This window comes from Aspergillus lentulus (assembly GCF_001445615.1).
Source record: "Aspergillus lentulus DNA, contig: Alt17, strain: IFM 54703, whole genome shotgun sequence".
Classification (NCBI taxonomy): Eukaryota; Fungi; Ascomycota; class Eurotiomycetes; order Eurotiales; family Aspergillaceae; genus Aspergillus; species Aspergillus lentulus.
In genome coordinates this window covers 1,778,547-1,795,024 of record NW_028322112.1, presented here as the reverse complement: position 1 = coordinate 1,795,024, position 16,478 = coordinate 1,778,547, and the positions used below count along the sequence as shown (strand labels likewise).

The following is a 16,478-nucleotide window of genomic DNA, read 5'->3' as shown; positions in this document are numbered from 1 at the left end:
GCCACCAACTGAAGTGGTCATGCAATCAATCCACACGAATCACTCTACAATTGGCTGGAAAATATAGGCTGAATGTCTTAAATAGTTAACTGTGCAAATGGAACGTGAATCCAAACCTAAGGTTGGCAAGTTACTCTCCAGACTCTCCATCTTTTGCCAGGGTCACTGCTCCCGGTAGCCCTTGGCGCCTCAGCAAGAATGTTGATCTAAGAATAATTCCCGAGTCAGAGTCTGGTTTTGCTAAGTCTTTGCAACTACTGAATCCGGTGCATTCCCGCGGGCTACCTACGGAAACCACTGAATGCAGCCTCCGTTATTACTGCCTGAGTATTTCTGCAAACATTGGACCTCAGTCACCGCAGATCATGATATATTTGCCCTCATGTCAATCGAAAGGATTCCTTGTCCCTTTGCCCCCTTACTTTCAAAATGATCCATACCCGCCCTTGTTCAGGATACACATTCCTGGTGGCTGCATTCATATTCGCGTCCCTGATTGTCTGGAGAGAAGCTGTTTGGAAGTTCAAAAATCAGCTGCTCCTCCATTGCAGTGCCCCCACTACGATTGTCAATGCTACTGGTTCTGCTATTCCAAACCAAGTCCATTATGTGTACATCCTGCGAGATACTGACACTGACTTTGCGTTCCAATTCAAACACTTCCTTTCTCTCTACTCCGTCTTGCAGCACTGGCACCCCGACGCTATCTATCTCCACACCAATGCTAATCCACAGCGCATCGAGAACGCCCGGGCAGGGAAGACGGGGAAGTGGAACCAGCTTATATTCAACACTCCGAATCTGCGAATAAACCATGTTGAACCGCCAACTGTTGCTGGAAACGGGAACCCCATTGATCAGATCGAGCACAAGTCCGACTTCATCCGCGTTTCTACCGTCTGCGAGTTCGGCGGCATCTACCTTGACTGGGATGCTCACCCGATTCGCGATATTAAGGCCTTGAGGGAGAGCGGCTTCAATTCGGTCACTGGCCGCCAAGCCGGCGGCGAGATAATGAGCGGCACCTTCATGGCCAAGAAGGATGCCCTCTTGCTCCAGATGTGGAAAGCCGAGATGCACAAGGTTTACGACGGGGGTTGGACAACACACAGCAATGCAGCTGTGACGCGCTTGGGCCAGCGTCTGGCACGGTTGCCGGGAGAAGTCCTGATCATGGAGCAGGATGCATTTGGGCCTGGGAGCTGGACCACGTCTGAAAACATCCTGCTATACGGGATTCACAACGAGACAGATTCCAATCTGGAGAACGCTACTGATTGCAAGTCCTTGCCGTCTTACGAGGAAGGAATTGTGGATCGGTGGGACCGGCCGCAGGACTTTCCATCATGGGAGCAGGACTACTCACATACATACATATTACATGCTTTTAGTCCTGCTCGGAATGGAAATCCGGTCGAGGGCTTCGAGCATATCACACCGAAATATGTCCTGGAACGGCAGAGTAATTTCGCACGACTGCTATATCCCGTCACGAGGGATATGTGCCAGGCCGGCTTTGTGGAGATAAATGATCCATATGCTGGATAGTTGACATTGTTCATGTGCACCCAACTAGGAGAGGATTTTATGTGGTCGAATTGTACAAATGAACGGAGCTCAACGTATTATAGCTATTATGTCTTGTTTCCTTGACGAAATTGTGCTGGAACCTACTGGCAATCAGTTAGAAACACAGCTACTGCGTAATGGAAATCCACTACTGTGCAAACTGTACAAGAAGGTTTGTCATGAAAGCGTAAGGCAATTATTCCAAGAGACGCACAGGTGTCTATATTTGTATTACTACTGAAGCGGGCAAGGGTTGAGAGACAAAGGTGCAGTAGACCTATCGCCAGGTTCTGTTAAACTCAGACACGCCCAGCACCTAGACTATGTCCAACTGTGCTCATACGTCCGTTCAGGTCACGCGAGTATCATAATCAAGTAAAGTATTGCTTTGCTGACTAGCAATGAATGTGAATGCAGGTCCCTCCGGATCAGCTATCAACTTGTAGAATTGCCACCCCGGTTTTTGACAATGCTTGCAACAACGCCGAAAGCGGCATAATGGTCTGACAAAATCCAAAAGGGAAATGGGAAAGAACCAGCGGCCGTGATGCACTAAAAATAGAGCAAAAGTTACGGCTGTGGAATGACAGAGAGCTAGGAGCTCAACCAAAGGGGCATGTGGACGCTCAGGAATGCTTCGGTAACGAGTTGTGGAATTCGAATTGAGACATTCCCAGGATTTCCCAACTAATCGCCTAGGATATTCTTTTCAGTCTTTCTTCAGAGGGAAACTATGACTATTCATCAGGGGCCAAAAATGTGCAATCATATGTTGTCCCTGCGACTTTACCCCTGTCCCTGTGAAGGTTTTGATGAACAGATATTGACACTTCAACCCGCACTGGAGCAAACTGATTATCCAGAATGACTTTTCACCATGCTTACTGTTACTTGCAAGGCCAACGTTGCATTGAATGGGAGATTAGCAGAGCCAACAGGCTTGCGAAACCACCTAGTTGACAAAACAAATCGGATTAATAGGGTTCCTAAATAGGTGCATATACATTCCACAAGGACTTGCTCAGACTTAACCAAGGTCTGAGTCAAGCCTATTCTTACCTAGCTGGGATTGACCATGGCTGGTGATTTGTCTCAGCAACTCTGTAATGCCGCTGCACAAATAGCCCAACGTAAGTGCTTGGTATGAAACGATCGAGGCATCCGAACCTCGGAATAATGGCCATTAACTAAGCCTAGGGTTCCAGAGTACTTTGCTTCAAGAACCCCAGAGCCCTGCAACCATTAGTGGTCATTGTTAGTTTCATTGAGCAGTATGATCACCGCAAACCAATCCATTCTCGGGCAGCTCGCAGGGAGATGAGTCATTTGACTGCTTGTTTCCATACAAACCCCGTGCGAAAACAGAACTCCGAGGCACTGTGAACAACAATCCCCAAAGAGTATGACAGCAGCTGTTTTCGTCCAAAGTTTCCTCAAGTGAACATGTCACTGTGGAGTAGTTGATTGAAGCACAGAATGGTAGGACCGAAGGCAGTATCGGTCCCACTTTGGCCTCTCCTCGCTACGTTCATGGATAAGATCCAAAGAGATCATGGGCAGATGTGACACAGAACTACTGACCTTTGCTTATGCTGTTGATTATCCCATTCAGCAGTCACAGTTGACTCGAAATCTCCCAGCGCGAATTTTGCAACATGATCTTGAACACCCGCCGGCGGCGTCTTAACATTACGAAGATTCTCCCCGGGGTACTTATTTTCTATGCCAGTGTCTATTTTCTCTGGCCGGCAGTCAGTGCACGGTACAGAGGTGCGAATTGGCCGTTCATCCGCCGCTACGTCCCGAGCGATGACATACTTTCGCATACCCAGAACGAGACTCTAGGCGTTAGTACCCTTTATGTCCTATAGCACTTTCGTACTATCTAACCCCACTGGTCTATAGTTCGAACATATCTATGCGATCGGCTTGAAAGAACGGACCGACAAACGGGACTTCCTGACTTTAGCGTCTCACGCTGCTGGTTTCAAGGTAGAGTGGATTGACGGTGTGCGACCTGACGACCTAGATCCCAGATCCCTACCTAATGTACGCGCTACCGTCCGCACGTTATTACTGATCTGCTAACGTTGAGACAAGGGACTCAACGGAACTGATTTGAAGCCCACTGCCCTGGCCTGCTGGCGCGCACATATGAATGCATTGAGAATGTAATACAGCACACTCTCAGCAGATATACCCATTCCTTAGACCGTGACTAACGGAACGGGAGTGAACAGGGTCCTTCAGAACTCCTACACGACCGCTCTTATCCTAGAAGACGACGCGGATTGGGACGTGGCCATTAAACGACAACTCCGCGAATTTGCCCGTGGGGTACGCCAGCTAAATGGCGAGGAAACCGCACCCAAAAAAGACCCCTATGGCACAAACTGGGATATCCTCTGGATTGGAGGCTGCGCCTCGGGCCCCGGAGCCAACGAGACGACCTTCTTTGCCATCCCAGAGGACCCAACCGTCCCCAGCGTTGATAAGCGGGACGGCTGGGGCGGCCCACTGGATACGTGGAAAGAACAGTATCCCAACTTGCCGGTTGAGTCGACGCGCTTCTTATATCGGGCCGAGATGGGCTGCTGTACGTACGGATACGCCGTCACAAGGGAAGGGGCCAAGAAAATCCTTGCCGCGCTTTCCGTGGATCGCCTTGACTGTGCTGTTGATAATGCCATGAGTGACCTGTGCGCCGGCATCAACGGCCGTCGGCAGCTGAAATGCTTCGCTACGTTTCCTAATTTGATCGGCACCTATAGGCACGCTGGTCCGGCATCACGCGACTCGGATATCAATGGTGGTGATGATACCACATTCCATGAGGCTGAAGCATGGAATATGGTCTACAGTACTCGGCTCAACATCCATCGGCTGGTGGCGGGCGAAAGGAAGGTATATTCGCAACACAAGAATAGCAAAACAGGTAACATAACGGAGTTGGACTTAGCGGATGTTTACTATCCAAGGGGGATTTTGGTTGGCTAACCTGGACTTTATATAGATGGAAGAATCTGTAAGACGAGAGCATCTGCGTTGTCTGATTGTCATTCCCAGTGGTTTGAGCCCATATGGCTGGTTCTAGTTAATATTGTGTGCCCAGTTATTGAATTATAATACCACTAGGCCAAAAAGGCTTCCGGACATAGTCCTCATGTTACCTTGAAACGCGATTCACTGAACGCAGGTGCCCCCCACACATTGCTCATGCAGGGAGATGAGTGTCTACGCTACTTTATGGCAGATATTTCGGGGGTAGTCTTGGTCCTGTGACGAATTCATTTCGATATAATGGTATTAATACCTTTTTTAGGGTAGGCATTCAAGGAGAGTGACCACCTCTTCTGCAACGGTTTCGTCAGTCATATCAATCGCTGCATTCGGCAATCCGTCCATTACCCACAGTTCTTCAGCGGCCGCGAAGCGCTATACGCATGTATCTGATTATAAAAGACATTAGCTTGTCTTCAATCTGGAAGCGGTCGATCTAGGTCAGGTCACACATACAGGGTCATCCCTGTCAGGGCCATTAGAATACCGACGAGGCTTCCCCTCGAAATTGGCCGATCGCTCAGTGCCCATCCCAACCCGACAATGATACACGTTTTCAAGTGTCCAATGACAGTGCTGCTGACCGGGCCAACCGAGTCAATGATGATGAATTGTGATAGGTTCACCAAACAAGCAAGCACACCGCTCTAGAAGACCGAGTTAGCCATTTTTAGCGCTGTGACAAGATAGTGCAATAGGAGGGCTCTTGGGGAGGAAGTATTACTGCCATGATGGAGACATATAATGATGTCGAGAGACCTGCAGTTGCTGGCAATGTCTCTGCAAAAGGAACAATGCACAGAAGTATAGCCGCGCTCATTGGAGCCTGGTTCAATAAGAGTTGAACACTGCTGACTTCGAATTTCCGGTGATAGCGTCCAACGAATGCTGTATATAATGCACTGGCAACGACACCGCTGAAGGCAAAGACAGCGCCCCTTGAAGATGCTGTGACTTTGCCGTCTGTCTTGGGTAGCGCGTCATAATATGACACGGTCCCGACGCCGCCACACAACACTATAAGAGGTATGGTGGATGCCGTGGGAATCGTGGCGCGATACAGAAGATAATTCAAGAGCGCGGTAAGCGGCGTCAGAAGTAGTCGCACGAGTTGGTGGAAGATGACCGATGAATACGCTAGCGAGAGATTCTGCAGTATCACCTGGAGACTCATGAGTACAGCCAAGTGCAGAGTCTGGTGGACCGGCACTCGCTTCGCAGTGAAGACACCGCACCAAGGACGCGATGCCATCCATAGGGTGAACCCTGTTATAAAAAAGTGGTAAGATGCAAAGGCGATCTGGCAGTTACCGAATGACTCGTCGACGAAAATAGATTTGTTGGTGAATATCTTGCACGGGTCAGTAGTTTTCACGTGTTGTCAAAGCTGTTGTGCTTACAATTGCGACTGTAGAGACAATGTTTACTGTGGTCCATATTGCCAGGCGGGCTCTGGAGCTTCCTCGAGGTCTTGTCAGTCTATGTGAAATTTGAAGGAGTATGAACGTACCCGTCGTTGCCTCCCTGTCCCAAATTTTCTATAAGATTCAGTGGAGAGTTGAGCCACCAGCTGAATGGCCATGGCTTGATGGCGTTTCCACCATTGATACGCACTTTTGCTGCCAGTGAGACAACCATTGTACTTAGGTTGGCATATAACGTCCCTTGAACAGGGGAGAGACATTGGCTTTAAACTTAGAGGGCATCTCTCCCAGAAAATAACATGCTACTGTCCTTTGGTAAGGTGGTAGCCTACATGACAGTTGATTCCGAATGCGGACATCACAGTCCTATCCGCTAGTTCCTGAGCTCCATGGACCCTTATCACCTACTGTACTTATTCCTGGCAGACCTAGGCTCGGTGCTTCTATTTTAGGTATGCTATGGCTATGTTGTATCTGCCACCGTATCAACGTGTACATATTTGTGATCCGATCCCATGTCGTCTTTTATGTAACTGCACGCTGGGCATAATAGATCAAAGAACCTTCTAACTCCATTTATTGTTTAATTGGCAACAATGTCTCTGTCAGACATCGTTGTCATCCCACTTTGCGAGGTTGCATTTCCATCTCTGGTGTCTTCCGCATTTGGCAATCCCCCACCATCAACGAGGTCCCTCTCTCCACTCTGCTCTCTGTGTCATTGTTCTCTGTTGCCGGAATGTGGAACTGGCTTTTCTGAGTTGGAAAATAACGTAGCATTCTGCCCAGGACCGGTCAATAGAGATGCATATATATATGCCCCTGGCGAGAAGAGTAATAATTCTACAGCGCACACAGTAGTCGACAAACAATCACCCTGTATAATAACCCATGGAGCGGTATCGCTTCCATGGCAGTTCATGATTCTTATGGCGACCAAAAGTCGATCTGGCATCTGGTCCTTGATGTCCTATCATGGATATTCTGGTCCAATGCCACCATTCTGCTGAATAAATGGATCATCAATTCCACAGACTTCCGTATGTTCAACTCTTCCGCATCCACCGCCGTGCTCTGTTGAACTGACTTGTCCCAGATTACCGTGAGACTTGAATACTGATACCTTGAACCTTTGTTCAGTTGCTGATTTTGTAGCTATCATCCTCACATGCTGGCACTCGGTGTTTGCGGCCATCGTCACCCAAGTCCTCGCGCGGACGACGAGATTGCTTGATGGCCGGAGAACTATACCCATGGATGCGCGGATGTACTGTCGGACAATACTCCCAATTGGACTGTTATATTGCGGGAGTCTAGTCTGCAGCAATGTGGTTTATCTCTATCTGAATATCTCCTTCATCCAGATGCTCAAGGTACTTACTTTACACTCTGCAGTCGTGAGGGAAACTTCCTAATTCTTGCATAGGCAGCCGGCCCTGTTGTCACACTTATCACGAGCTGGTCCTGGAAGGTTGCAAAACCCTCAATTGGAGCCTTCATCAACATTCTTGTCATAACCCTGAGCGTTGCAATGGCCGTGTCGGGGGAGATCAGATTCTCATGGTTGGGTTTCGCTTTCCAGTTCGCGAGTCTCGTCTTCGACGCCAATCGCCTCGTGATGGTCCAGATTCTTCTGTCCGACAGTGGCCAGAGGATGGACCCGCTGGTCAGTCTTTACTATTTTGCGCCGGCGAGTGCTGTTATGACCTCGCTGGTGGCATGGCAGACTGAATATGATTCTTTTCAGTGGAGTTCAATCGCGCAGGCTGGGTGGACAGTTCTGACACTGAGTGCTGTGATGGGCTTCATGCTCAATGTCTCAATCTTTCTATTGGTGAGTTTATTTGTCCAAGAAACAGACCATGTTCTCTGCTGACCCACAAAGATCGGCAAAACTTCCGGCTTAGCGATGACGCTGATCAGCATTCCCAAGAATATTTTACTCATTGCGATCTCGGTCCTTCTCTGGCATAGCCCCATCAGTGCCCTGCAGATCCTGGGGTACAGCATCGCTCTGTGGAGCCTCATCTTTTACTCTATCGGCTGGAACACTGTCAAAGCTCATATTGCTGCTCTGAGGGTCTGGAGCTGGAAGAGCGAGGAAAATAAGGTCTTGTTGGCTGATAGGGTTTGATTATTATCACCGGTATATATGACTCCTAATTTGTGATTGGTTACTGCGCTCTTACTGTTTATATTCCACAATAATAGAATGCCATAACAGATATACTCATACTCGTTGATACTATGTATCACACATCAAGATTCAATAAACCCTAGGCGTAATAGTATCTTTTGAAATGACCTGGTAATTGCGTTAGAAGCCTTCTTTGATCTGTTCATTCGCGCTCTCTGTCTCTATTTTCAAGTGTTATATCCAAGACTCAACACAGACGCCGCGACCAGAATGGCAGCCAAAACAAAAGGCACCAGGATATAATGCTGGTAGGAGCCCAGTGCAGGACGAGTCTGGTGAAGGAGTTTCATCTGGACATCCGCCTGCGGGAAGAAGATACCACGGTCGTTCACAGCCATCATGAATCTCCGTTCGGGATACTCGGGACAACGCAGCAGATAACCAACCGGAACCCAGAGGTTGCTGATAGTGAGGTAACCGATATGAAGCATAGGGGGCCACGCCACTGTGGTGAGCAGCTCCATGATCAATCGTTTGGGTGCAGCCGTAGCGCCAACTGCATACTCGCTTCTCACGGCCGCATAGAATGACAGTAGAAATGTGCCTAGAGTCGCAAGGTACAGGAAGAGGCTGTATACAAGTCCGTTATCAAGCAAATCCTTGCGCACCTTCTTGTAAATTGGCAGTTCCGTGAATCGGTTCCATGAATTCGCACTACTCCCTGTGACAAAGGAGCCCTTTGGTTTGCTTGAGAAGCAATGGAAGCGAATGATCGCAAACATATGGGCTGAATAATGATTAGCGTCGTTCGCAAAGTCAGGCTGTCAGATATGACTTACTACTTGCAAGCCAACTGTTTTCCAGGTGGGCGAATGGCCCAATGCAAAAGCCTGTGTGGGCGGATTGTATCAATCCATGTAGCCATGTCAAGGCGATGTGCAAAACTGCCAGAAAGACTTGGATCCGAACCAACAAGGGCGATGCCGCAGGGATCACACGCCCCGATGCGCAGAGGACGGGAACTGCCGCGAACCCTACCATGTACCCAACCAGCCCCAAGATGATGGACACGCCATTGAGAGCAATGCTCCATTGCAGAGGCCGGGGAATGCTCTGGTTCGCGGAGAACAACACCGACGGCTGCTGGGAGTGACCGATCTGCCATCGGTTTCTCTGGGCGATATGCCCATCCAGCGACGATGGCACCAATCCCAACTGCAAAGGTTCCAGCACCTGCATCGTCCGATAGCCGAGACCCTGCAACATCAGCGACAGCTGCCAATCTTCCGAGAAGGAAAAGGTGGGATAGCCGCCCACGTCGACGATCGTCTTCCGTCGAAACACGGCCCCAGATCCTGCGTCGATGGCCGATCCCATCCGGTCGAGCTCGGAATTGTGGCAGGTGTAGAAGTGCACACGAGACTGTTGCAACGGGTCACCATCCGGCAGATTATAGTAGTACTGCCTTGTCGTAAGCAGAGCAGCCTGGGGATCCTTTAGCAGATGAGGCAGCGTGGCTCGCAGAAAATCAGATGTGGGCATGCAGTCGGCATCCAGAACAGCACAGAACTCGGGCTGCACCTCGTTCTGCAAGGAGAAGAGCGCATAGTTGAGGTTTCCGGCTTTGGCAAACACGCGGCCGGAGTGCTGTCCGCGCGTGTGGTACGACAGGTGAGGCCATTGGGAGCGTAGCTCTGCAACGGCGTCACGCAGCACAGAGGAGGCGCCATCATCCAGCAGAAGCACTCGGAAATGAGTGACGGGATAATCCATAGTGCAGGCCGCGCGGACCGTGTCCAGAACTACATCCGTCGGCTCTCCACAACAGGGAACCAGGACGTCAACCCGAGGCAGATGGTCACTGCCATGGAGTCGCAGTCTGTCCCGGGGTCGGCTTTGCGACGACCTGCCTGCTGCTACCGTGAGGAGCTGATCATTCCGGGGCATACCTGGCTGGAGTCAGTTGCCATCAAGAAATCGCCTGATTGGACGATCACTTACGGGCGAAGATATACTCGACAATAAGCATTAGCCATATCTGCCAGGTCTGCTGAGGAGCCGTGATGACCAGGAGCAAGCGCACGAGAAAGTAGAGGCGAAAGGCCCCGATGGCCGCCTTGCTTACGAGATAGAGAGTGTTCCTGTACTTCAGACTGAACCGAATGCGGTCGTCTGGTGGAAGCTCCCGGATGTCATACTCGTGTTTTGACAGCATTGCAGTAATTGACTCGGCTATTCTTGCGGATCAGGGGTACTCCAACCGGCTTCGCTATGGTTGTTCCTCGAAATGGAACCAATTCTGCGCTCTAAAGCTCCCTCATGATGGTCGAACTCGGAATGTTCGGGTGAATAGATGAGCTTCACAATAGCCTGAAGCTCAATTATTTATCTTCTCAGTCGACATCTTCCTGGGCTGTGTCCCCCTGAAGACGCGAGTCGGTGAGGGTGTGGCTTTTGTCTAGATGCCATCGCGGCGGTCCATTGGCTGGCTGCGGATAGTCTCGGTCCACTAATTGCCTGATCGGGGGATTTGAGGTTCTACGAGATGCGCCGACAGTCGACGAAGAATGAAGAAGAAGAGGCTGCCGAGCGACGCTTTTCCTTCTTCTGTCGTTTTGCAATATGTGTTCAAGACATTTGTTCCTGTTATGATCTCGATACTTTATTTCTGATCAATAATGCCCTGCAGATTGGGCAAAAATGACAGAACGACAGAAATGACAGCCGGAGTTCGGAAGTTGCCGGATCCTCCGTGTTCCGGGCAATCGCACGGCCATTTGGCGACCAATCTGGGCCATGTTATTCATGGGACGGTGGGAATATAAGACTACTGAGTATTATTCTCAGAAGTCGACTCAAGTGTGGTTTGTGGGTTTTATAAAGAACACACTAGCTGTTGGAATCGTAGTCCCAACGCATGTGTCGCTGAACACGTATACCAAACACTGGGGGATACTGAGTCAACCCCTTTTACCGCGTACATGTTGTTAAGGTATGTCCTAGTGGTCACTGAATGCAAGGATTAGGAATAACAAACTATATTATAGTCAGGTACAGTCATCCAGACTTTGCATGTGGCAGTTTGAAGAACCCATTATAGTAAGTTTGGCTCAGGAACATGCATGGTTAAACTTCAGCCTTTGTATCAAGCCCTCGACACCAATGTAACTCTCCCCGGCTTTTAATTATTGCAGGCCATTATCCTGGCTGATTCTGAAGCACCGGTACTTGCTAGTCGGCTTTTATGTATCGTCTCTTCCTTAGTGTCGAGCCGGATATTATCTGCAGCGACCACGGGCGTATCAGAGCCATCCATCGCGGACGGGCTTGTCAGCGCGGAGATTACAGCGTCGCAATAGACTGAACCTTAACAAATCTATCCTCGTCTCCGAGCCAGTCGGAGCACAATCTAGATCGGTAGATATTGTTTGGTATACTAGTCAAAGTCATTAGGCCAAGTCACGCCCAATGCACGTTGCATGAGCTTAATCAACCAACAGCCATCACAGTTACATCGTCTTCGCCGATCGCCCTCTCTGTCGACCCAGGCTCGGCCCTTTCTATGGCAAACTGATGGAATTCCCTTGAATGGTTCTCTCACGGGGACTTGTGCGTGTTTCGAGCGTTTCAGCCATACTTTCCGTCCAGGAGTTTCAACGCCAGTTGCAACGCTGTACGGACATTATCCTACTTCGTGAAGTTACCATCGCATGCAGACGATGAAGATGGCGCATCGAGGATGCTGCTCGGATGGATGTCCCGTGAACATGCTATTGGACGGTCACAGGAGAAGGCATAGTTGGAAATGGGATATAAAACTGGCGTCCTTCGCAGCTGTTGCTCATGATCATTCCAACACACACTGTCTTTTCGCCCTCAAGATTCTTGACGAATCTGTCCTTTCTCTTCTTGTCATTCTTTGAACCTTTGTTCGCTTTCTGTCACTCCTTGACCCCGGGTACTCACCCCCTCCACTTGCACCATGTATTTTACCAAAGTCCTCAGTGCCCTCAGCCTGGTGGCTGCTACCGCATCTGCCATGCCCCATCAGCTGTCCTCGCGCGCGTCCGGTGCCCAGAACGTCGTGTACTGGGGCCAGAACGGCGGCGGCACTGTCGAGAACAATGATCTGGCGTCCTACTGCACGTCGACCTCCGGCATCGATATCATAGTCCTGGCCTTCCTGTATCAGTACGGAAATGGCAATACCATCGCCTCCGGTACCATCGGCCAGTCCTGCTACATTTCTCCCTCTGGACAGCCCCAGAACTGCGATGCTCTGGCCTCTGCCATCAAGACCTGTCAATCCAGGGGCGTCAAGGTCATTTTGTCCCTCGGAGGTGCCGTCGGTGCGTATTCTCTCTCGTCGCAGGCCGAGGCCGAGACGATCGGCCAAAACCTTTGGGAGGCCTACGGCAATACCCAGGGCAATGGAAATGTGCCCCGCCCCTTTGGAAGCACCTTTGTCAACGGCTGGGACTTTGACATTGAGAGCTATGCTGGAAACGACTACTACCAGTACCTGATCAACAAGCTGCGCTCCAACTTTGCTTCGGATCCTTCCAACCAGTACTACATCACCGGTGCGCCTCAGTGCCCCATTCCCGAGCCCAACATGCAGGTCATTGTCACCAAGGCGCAGTTCGACTATCTCTGGGTGCAGTTCTACAACAACCCCGGCTGCTCCGTCAACGGCCCCATCAACTACGACCAATGGGTCTCCAACCTGGCCAACACCCCCTCGGCCAACGCGAAGATCTTCATCGGTGTCCCTGCATCGCCGCTGGGTGCCACGGGAACGTCCAGTGGCGCGCAGTACTATCTCCAGCCCAGCGCTCTGGCTTCGCTCGTGGCCGAGTACAAGAACAACCCGGCCTTCGGAGGTGTCATGATGTGGGCCGCGGGCTTTTCGGACGCCAACGTCAACAACGGATGCACTTATGCCCAGGAGGCGAAGCGTATCCTGACCACCGGGTCTCCTTGTTAATCACATCAACTGAATTGTCAGCAGTGTTGGCATTCTTTACTTCTTCTGGCATTTACTTTGCCTGTCATTCGTTACCCTGTGTGTCTGTTAGCTGGCTGGACCTCACCAGCAGGTGTATATCCCGTGGCTGTGTATAATATTGATCGCATACCTTGAATATTTGAAATCTTTCATGCATCTTCAAGATAACTGACTTGTAGCACTCCCTTTCATCCGGTAAAATGTTAGCTAGCTCAGCCGTTTAACTTGGGCAGCTGTGGGTAGATTCTGCGGCTGATCAAAGGACTCGAATTGGTCGTCACGAACCACACTTTTGTCGGTGTTTCCATCGCCCATATCGACCAGAGAGAAGAGGAGGATGCCCATGCCGAGGACACAGAAAGGCACAGCGACAGGGACTCTCATCATCAGACCAACTATCCGTGGTGAATCCTGTGTTCATTCCGCGACGAGCATAGATCTGACGCATCCACGAAACATGCTGCACGACAGCGTTCCGATGGACCGAAAGAGGAGGGCCGAGAGCAACTCTCTCAAGGAAGACATCCTTGCATTGAGTCTTCCTAACAAGGGCAATACCCCGAATACGATCTAGCACCCGTGGGTGATGTAGGTTGCCAAGCATAGGTCAATCCAGATATCACCAATGAGTATGGCATACTGGACAACAGTGCCTCGTTCATGCTGACAGTGTTACATCGCGGTGGTGGTTTTGACGCATCTCCGCATGAGCTTTCGTGTTCAGCATATCGCTTCACTTGGCATGCATAAATACGAGACAGATCAATATACAGTCTTGAAATATCACAAATGCGCAGGTGATATCCTTCCTATTCCAATTCGCAGTGACCTGATCTCTCGTCCAAGGACAAGATATATAAAGCAGAGCCCATCCGCTGAGGAATATCCATTCAACAACTCACTCCATCCTCAAGATCTACAACAACGACTCCTGTCCCCGAACTACTCTCACAATGAAATTCCTCGCAATTGCCACTCTCCTGGCCTCCGCCAGCGCTACCATCGTCTATCCCTTCACCAGCGCCTCCTGCGGGGGCGATACCGTCGGCAAGATCACCTCCTGCGGCTGTACCAACATGAGCCGCAACTACAAGATCAAAGGGGCTAAACTCGATTTCCAAAAGGCCACGGCCAGCTTCTACAAGGGCAGAGATTGCGAAGGCGTTCGCATTTCCAAGGACTCGGACCAGAGATGCGTCAAGCTTCCTGTTGGTTGGGAATCCTTTGGTTCGGTGAGGATTCATGGGGGGACTTGCTGATCGCCGTTGCACCTTTAACGATCTTCGCGTCTGGATATATGTGCCGAGTATGGATATCATCAAGAATACATGATGGGCTGAGCTAGGAAGAGCAGTTGAGGTATGCATGTTCATAGTCATCTATATGCTCAAATCCTAGGACAATCTATATACAGATTCTTCCGGCCTGCAATGTCTAATTCATGTTCTATTCGTATCCATGGCCATCGATCTCATCACACAAGTCACCCGTCTAGGTGGCGTTGTTCTTGCAAGTCCAGCTTGCCTTGGATGAACTGTCATGAATCGATTTACCCGAGACGTAGAGACCCATGCCACACTAGTCGGTGTTAGCTACTTCTTGGAAGGACAACACGGTGAACTTACCAGAGCACACGCGAAGGCCAGGATGAGGAAGTTGACAATAGTCAAACAAATCTTGGAGCGAGTGGAGAACCACCGGCCCTTGTTCATCACGAGCCAGAAGATGGCGGGCAAGCCGTCTATTCAAGTTAGTATGACTTAAATCTAGCATAATGTTAGTCGATGACTTACAGCTGAACCAACTTCCAAACAAGGAACTCTGTAGATCTCGTTAGCAATAGCCAAAGTTGATAAAAGGTGAAAGGGCCATACAATCAAACTCAGCAGCTCGTTGAACACGGGAATCGACTCGGCAATCACCCAGGCGACAACCCAGACGCTCAGAGCGATGGCCACCCATGATCCGATGGCCAGGAAACTGTTCTGGTGCATATGGGCGGAGCCTCGGAAGATGCGCACGTAGATATACTTGCAAGCCACATGGCCAAACACGACACCGGCGATCACCACGGTGGGAATGGCCAGACCGTAGGCCACCTTTTTCATCAAAGGTCCAGCGGAGGACAGAGCGGGCGACGCCACGTCGGGGCCAGCATAGCGGTAGATGACCATCGCAGTCACGATGTACAAGCTGGTGTCCACCACCTGCAGCATAGTCAGGGACTTGGGGAAGTCCCGAGGATCGTGCATTTCCGAGATGAATCCGAAGAAGGCGACGTGAGCAACTAGCGGAATTAGCCACTGGAAAGAAATGAAGAGAAGTCATAGGCGTACTGTAAGCGAAGATGATGTTGGTCACGGCAAGGAAGGCATCCTGGAACGAGACCTCGGTGGTCGCATCCACATGGACGTGATCTGGGGCTTGCACTCCGATTGCGATCATGGTTACCACGGTAGCTGTCACAATACTGATGCATGCTGTACATTGTCAGTCGGATTGCCATCAATAGACGAGAAGGATACGTACACGCCATAGACATCCAATACACCTTACCCATCGTGCGCGGCAAGGCTCCGATGAAACTGACCACCAATCCAACCACGCCAAAGACAATGGTACAGGTTCCGTGGTTGGTAATGGTGTTGAAGACCACGGTGAAGGTGAGGATGTGACTGGCCATCAGGAAGATCAAAAACAGCAGCTGGCCAATACCGAATAGCTCGCGTCCGAAGCGGCCCATCAGCAGCTCGCCGGCATCCCCCATGGAATGTATCTGCGGGAAACGGAGTTTAAACTGGCCCATGATGTAGCCAGTATACCATGAGATTGCGGACAATCCAAGAAGGATAATTACCGCTCTGTGTGGCCGTGGTTAGGAACATAGATGCTGAGGTTGTTATCGGTTCACTTACGGGACGATTCCCAGGGTCGCCACGGCTGATGGCAGAGACAGAATTCCGAGAGAGATATTCTCAGCAACCATCACTATCTCTTGTTAGAATGCTTGTTTAAAGTGCTTGTTAGAGATAGGAATATATGTTGGAGCCTTACACGTTCCACATTGCCTGCACCATGTTAGACGTGCGACATAGACAAGGAGGGAACGAAGCTTACCACCACGACATGACATGATATTTGACCTCTCCGCATTCTTCATTTCCAAATGGATCATTTGCCGGCGTCCCATCAGCATATTCCTTCTTTTCGACCGTAGCGTCATAAGCGGTTGGGTCGTTAACGACGGCGGGAGCCTCGAGATCCCTTGAGACGGCCATGG

The 16,478-nt window shown here is 50.3% G+C and overlaps 7 protein-coding genes across 7 annotated transcripts; 5 read left to right on the top strand and 2 right to left on the bottom strand.

Annotated features, from left to right (window-relative positions):
- Positions 1-429: 429 nt before the first annotated feature.
- Positions 430-1,548, top strand: ALT_9596 (putative glycosyl transferase; the record flags this gene model as incomplete). The annotated part of the gene is made up of 1 exon (XM_033560061.2): positions 430-1,548. The coding sequence occupies one exon, from the start codon at positions 430-432 to the stop codon at positions 1,546-1,548; it is 1,119 nt and encodes a 372-aa protein (XP_033415952.2).
- Positions 1,549-3,224: 1,676 nt separating this feature from the next.
- On the top strand, positions 3,225-4,566 carry ALT_9595 (putative LPS glycosyltransferase; the record flags this gene model as incomplete). Its single annotated transcript, XM_033560060.1, has 4 exons — positions 3,225-3,416; positions 3,475-3,618; positions 3,670-3,740; positions 3,810-4,566. The coding sequence occupies 4 exons, from the start codon at positions 3,225-3,227 to the stop codon at positions 4,564-4,566; spliced, it is 1,164 nt and encodes a 387-aa protein (XP_033415951.1).
- A 733-nt stretch (positions 4,567-5,299) lies between these two features.
- ALT_9594 (putative solute transporter) lies at positions 5,300-6,267 on the bottom strand (the record flags this gene model as incomplete). The annotated part of the gene is made up of 3 exons (XM_089600645.1): positions 5,300-5,980; positions 6,030-6,087; positions 6,140-6,267. The coding sequence occupies 3 exons, from the start codon at positions 6,265-6,267 to the stop codon at positions 5,300-5,302; spliced, it is 867 nt and encodes a 288-aa protein (XP_089455142.1).
- A 696-nt stretch (positions 6,268-6,963) lies between these two features.
- Positions 6,964-8,187, top strand: ALT_9593 (putative sugar phosphate/phosphate translocator At4g32390; the record flags this gene model as incomplete). The annotated part of the gene is made up of 5 exons (XM_033560059.2): positions 6,964-7,093; positions 7,150-7,155; positions 7,209-7,426; positions 7,480-7,887; positions 7,939-8,187. The coding sequence occupies 5 exons, from the start codon at positions 6,964-6,966 to the stop codon at positions 8,185-8,187; spliced, it is 1,011 nt and encodes a 336-aa protein (XP_033415950.2).
- A 230-nt stretch (positions 8,188-8,417) lies between these two features.
- Positions 8,418-10,405, bottom strand: ALT_9592 (glycosyltransferase family 2 protein; the record flags this gene model as incomplete). Its single annotated transcript, XM_033560058.2, has 3 exons — positions 8,418-8,977; positions 9,030-10,139; positions 10,192-10,405. 3 exons carry the CDS (start codon positions 10,403-10,405, stop codon positions 8,418-8,420), a joined length of 1,884 nt encoding a protein of 627 aa, XP_033415949.2.
- A 1,767-nt stretch (positions 10,406-12,172) lies between these two features.
- Positions 12,173-13,177, top strand: ALT_9591 (glycoside hydrolase family 18 protein; the record flags this gene model as incomplete). The annotated part of the gene is made up of 1 exon (XM_033560057.2): positions 12,173-13,177. One exon carries the CDS (start codon positions 12,173-12,175, stop codon positions 13,175-13,177), a length of 1,005 nt encoding a protein of 334 aa, XP_033415948.2.
- A 974-nt stretch (positions 13,178-14,151) lies between these two features.
- On the top strand, positions 14,152-14,457 carry ALT_9590 (putative secreted antimicrobial peptide; the record flags this gene model as incomplete). Its single annotated transcript, XM_033560056.2, has 1 exon — positions 14,152-14,457. One exon carries the CDS (start codon positions 14,152-14,154, stop codon positions 14,455-14,457), a length of 306 nt encoding a protein of 101 aa, XP_033415947.2.
- Positions 14,458-16,478: the final 2,021 nt, after the last annotated feature.